Below are 4,495 nucleotides of genomic sequence, written 5' to 3'. Positions count from 1 at the left end.
ATAGAGCTTTGCATGGTGGCTTCATTTCAAAAGTGCAATAGATACTGTTAAAGAGATATATGTTATGTACATTCCAATTTTATAAGTTGCTGTCAGCATGTACATTGGTATGCATTTGCCATATTCTTTGGTATACTTTTCATTTTTGGTAATCACACACTGAATTGATATCGAATAAGATAAGGAAATGCATTGCTTTACAGTGTTTGTTTCATAAATTTAACTTAACATCAACGTGTATGTATTAGAAAACACTTTTGCAATGTAATTGCTCATATTTTGGTTTCATTTTCAGGAAAACTGCTGAACGAAACAATTTTGTTTTGTAAATACAGGACCGATGGCAATCGAAAAGGGTATGGTACACACTATACAAAAGGAACTGCAATCTCAAATCTCAAGTATACTTGAGAATTCTTGAGTTCAAGAAGTTCATAAACAAAAAAGGCCATTGAAAAAGGGAAAACATGAGAAACACAGAAAAATACTTACAGCATATGCTAGTGTCATAAAATAATGACTAAATGCTTCACATTCAACTTTTACAGCACCACCTGAGAGTCCTCCACCTATTATTAACGTTTAATGCATTATTCGTTCTTTATTTGAACGAAACAGGGACTTTGCCCTCCCAGATAAGCCCATGAAAAATTGTCTTCTGCACATTTATTGCACTGTATTTAGTCGTTGGTCTTATCTGCATTTATGCAACCTGTTTCACCCATGTGTCAACATCATTGTGTTACTCATGATTGAAAACAAATTGATGAATACTGTAGGTAGACTTCACCCTGAAAACAAATACTGGCCAAAAAATTGGTTAGGCATAAATTGTGCAAGTAAAGGCATAACTCAATGAATATGTGTTATAAAACCTCAAATTTAGAGTTCTGCAACAGAAAATGTGACAGCTTGTAACTGTCTTTCCAGTGACAGATATCCCTTCGGATAATGTGTATGCTTATGCATTATCAAAAACCCTCACCAAGGTCTCTTCTCCTGTGACGGTGGGATTGTATTCAGAATGTCAAAACAGAATCAACATGGTCCTCAAGAATATTGAGGGTGAGTGTGCATCACTTTTTTTTAATTATTTGACCCTCCCAGATGTCCTCCAAAATTGCTGGAGATGTTGACATTTCTCCAACTTCATCTCATATTTTTCAGTTCACATGAATCAAGAGGCCAAAAGAAGAGAAGAGAAGTACACTAAGGGACCAAAGCCTCGCTCAATTACACCATCTATTTCTGACGTGCTCTCTTTAATCTTACGGCTCCTCTTCTATCGGCCTGTGTGGACGGAGCAGAACCAGAACATGAAGAACATTCGTTATGTGTTTGTGAGGTTCAGCGCATGGCATTTTGCAGGCAGCGACCTTCTCTGGGCAGGACTGGTAATGCAGTTGACCAAGGCCATTCAGAATAACTTTGGTAAACTTCAGCTGGGCCTCTTTCGAATTGCCCAACATGATGAAGAGAAAGACGCAGGGAAGAAAAAGATTGAGGATATTTCAAAGAACTGGAGATCCAAAAAGTTGGGTTGCATTCCTATTTGGGCACTAATACTTATAGGATTCATTGGTTCTCTCCTTATTCTGGTTCCTCTCATCATATTTGGATTTCCTGATTTGAAAGAACACCAAGGAGAAAAGGTTGAGGAGCCAAGTGGTTACGGCGCACTGGAAGGTATCGCCATCGCTGTACTTGGTGTTCCTGCAGTCGGAGCTCTGCGATTTGTATTATTGTTGTTGAAGAACCTTATCTTCAACCAGGACCTCAAAATTAGACAAGGTCTAGACAACCAAAAGGTAAGTCAGCAGCTGGGACTAATGCATGAAGTTCGGAAGGAGATGAGACTGCTGTGCTGCTTCATCTACTTCATGGAGATCTTCGAAAGGAGGAGGATCAGGGTGGTGTTGGAGATCACAAACTTGGACCATTGCACACCGAAGAAAATCGTAGGTGTTTTGGATGCCATCAACATCCTCCTATCTGATGATGAGAGTCCATTAATTTCTGTACTTGCTGTAGATCCGGAAGTCCTTATAGGACAGGTCCAACAGGCAGAAGACTGTCAAAGCAAAAGAGACTCTGCATATGACTTTCTAGATCGTATAATCACACTGCCCTTCACTGTACCTCCACTATCAGATGCTTCAAAGTCTATCATCTTTGGAAACATTGTCCGTGGTCAGTCTGAGATCCCCGAAGACATTCCTCTTGAGGACACCAAAGCATCTGCTGTAGGAAGTCCTGTGACTTCATACTCTGTTGAAGATGAGTGCTCTGTAAAGTACAGTGAGACTGAAGAACAAGCCATTCCTTTGATTGCAAAAAAAGAAAATGCTGAAACCATCGCTGCAGCAGAACTTAATCTAGAAGAAGTGGATAGGTTAATCGAGTCTGCATTTTCCTGCATCTCCTCAAGAGATAAAAGAAAACTTCAAACTTACATATCTGAAGACACCATGTCAATGAGACGAGTGATTAACTCCATTCGAGTAACTATTATGATTATGGAGACCCGAAAGCTGGAGCCTCCACCTCCAGAGAAAATTGCAGCCTGGGTGGTTTTGGTAGACCTCTGGCCTTGCAGATTAAGTTGGATTCTTCAGTGTGTTGAAGATGACCAACAGAGTGACGAGATAGATGGATCATTCTGTGCTGCTGATAATACCAAGACACTATGGGAAGTGTTCAATTGCAATAGCCTGGAGCTCTGCATCACTGGACATGCAGTGGAGAACTTTCTGGAAAGAGATGGGGACCCTGAGCTATTTGAGGTTTTCCTTAGGAAAGACTTCAAGTTTACTGTAGGGGAGTTGGAAATGTTTAAGCTTTGCACAGTGAACTTAAACTACTCCATCAAGAACGAGCTGGCCAGGGTCCGTGGGAGCCGCAGACTCAAGCAAGCAGGGAGAAATGCTTTCCTCTCCCTCTCATCACGAACTGTAATGAACATGAAAACAGAAGATATTTGTCAAGAGGTTTGTCTTCTTTTTTTAAGGAAAAAAGCTGCAGTTAGTTTCAACATAGCACTATTTATACACAGCAATGTGTGTGTGTTTGGGTCGGTAAGTTTCTTACATTTACCAAGGATGCATTTAATAATTTATTTTATAACGTAATTTATTCCTGTGATGGCAAAGCTGAATTTTCAGCAGTCTCAGTGTCACATGGTCCTTTAGAAATCATTGAAATGTGCTGATTTGGTGCTCAAGAAACTTTTCTATTATGGTAAATGTTGAAAGCAGTTGTGCTGCTTAATATTTGAGCAGAAAATATGTTTTTTTTTTTTTTCAGAATTTATTTGAAATAGAAATCTTTTGTAACATTATAAATGCCATTACTGTCACTGTTTTAATGCATCTATAAATAAATTTACCGGCTCCAAACATCTAAGCACACACAGTACAGTAGATATGCTGGATATTTATTTAGCAGTTTTAGAAATTAAATGTGCATTTTGAAATATGTGCATTTCTTCCTTTTCAGCTGTCGAAACTAAGCTTCCCAGAGAAATACCTCGAAACGGTAAGGGAAAATTTCATAGATGGCAGAACGATTCTCTTCAGTGACCCCAGAGACCTCAGGCAAGTCCTGCAAATGACTCTGGGTGAATGGATGACTTTTAAAATTCATTTCCTCGGGGTCACACCTTCTAGTCGGACAGCTCAGGCAAAAACTCCAAACGCCACAAAGCCTGGAGTGGTCATCTGCCCATCTGGCCAGTAAGCAGTATAACTGACCTTGAGGTTTGCATCACAGCATTTTTCCTCCTGTGCATGCTTTTAACGGACTAAGAATGTTTCAGGAAACAATACTGCATAACTACAAAAATATAATTCCCTTACGGCAAGACTGTAAATGTACACCAGCGAATCAGACTACTCAACAAATGATGACATTTAAAAATAGAGCTTTGTTATGCAGAAAACTTTCAGTGTTCAAAAAGATCAAATTTGTAACATGCATTATTTATAATGGGAACAAGGTTTGTTTCTCTTAACTGTTAAGAAGCTTTTCCAATGATTCTAGATAATAGTAATAAACTACTACCGAGTGTAATTTTTGCATGAACCAAAATAATAAAGGAAATGTCATTTTCTACAGTGAGGAGTATAAATGTAATACAATAAACACCCGGGTTTAAACTTCTACCTCATCTGATGACAAAAACGTACCTCTGGGAACTTTTTCGCAATATGCAAAATATGTACCAATAAGTACATATCACCGCAGTTTCCAACAGAAGTTAACACTAGAGGTGGTAAAACAGCAAGCACTTGTAATCGTTTTCGTACACAGTTATGATTACAGCTTCATATGTTTTGCTTTTCGGCTGTAACAAGTTTGCTCGATAGCTCAGCCGGTATAGAAATTAAATGAAAGAGCTGAAAGATGAGAGATCGAAACACAAGCTAAAACGGTATGTTAGCGATTGCATTTTTACATCACATTCACTTTTGTTCATACTATCAAGTAGTTTAGGTGG

At 38.8% G+C, this 4,495-nt stretch overlaps 1 protein-coding gene across 1 annotated transcript; it reads left to right on the top strand.

The window, feature by feature from the left end:
- The first annotated feature begins 293 nt into the window (after positions 1-293).
- Positions 294-4,112, top strand: nkpd1 (NTPase, KAP family P-loop domain containing 1). Its single transcript, XM_073826090.1, has 4 exons — positions 294-356; positions 931-1,065; positions 1,168-2,987; positions 3,496-4,112. The coding sequence occupies exons 1-4, from the start codon at positions 341-343 to the stop codon at positions 3,733-3,735; spliced, it is 2,211 nt and encodes a 736-aa protein (XP_073682191.1). The 5' UTR covers positions 294-340; the 3' UTR covers positions 3,736-4,112.
- Positions 4,113-4,495: the final 383 nt, after the last annotated feature.

This window comes from Garra rufa, chromosome 20 (genome assembly GCF_049309525.1).
Source record: "Garra rufa chromosome 20, GarRuf1.0, whole genome shotgun sequence".
NCBI classification, from domain to species: Eukaryota; Metazoa; Chordata; class Actinopteri; order Cypriniformes; family Cyprinidae; genus Garra; species Garra rufa.
Note: the sequence above shows the minus strand (reverse complement) of the source record. Positions and strands in the feature narration are given on the sequence as shown.

Excerpts from the sequence above, each read along its gene's own strand:
- nkpd1 (XM_073826090.1), top strand. Across the intron at positions 1,066-1,167 it reads GGTCCTCAAGAATATTGAGG|TTCACATGAATCAAGAGGCC; the intron begins GTGAGTGTGCAT and ends CATATTTTTCAG. Across the intron at positions 2,988-3,495 it reads CAGAAGATATTTGTCAAGAG|CTGTCGAAACTAAGCTTCCC; the intron begins GTTTGTCTTCTT and ends CTTCCTTTTCAG.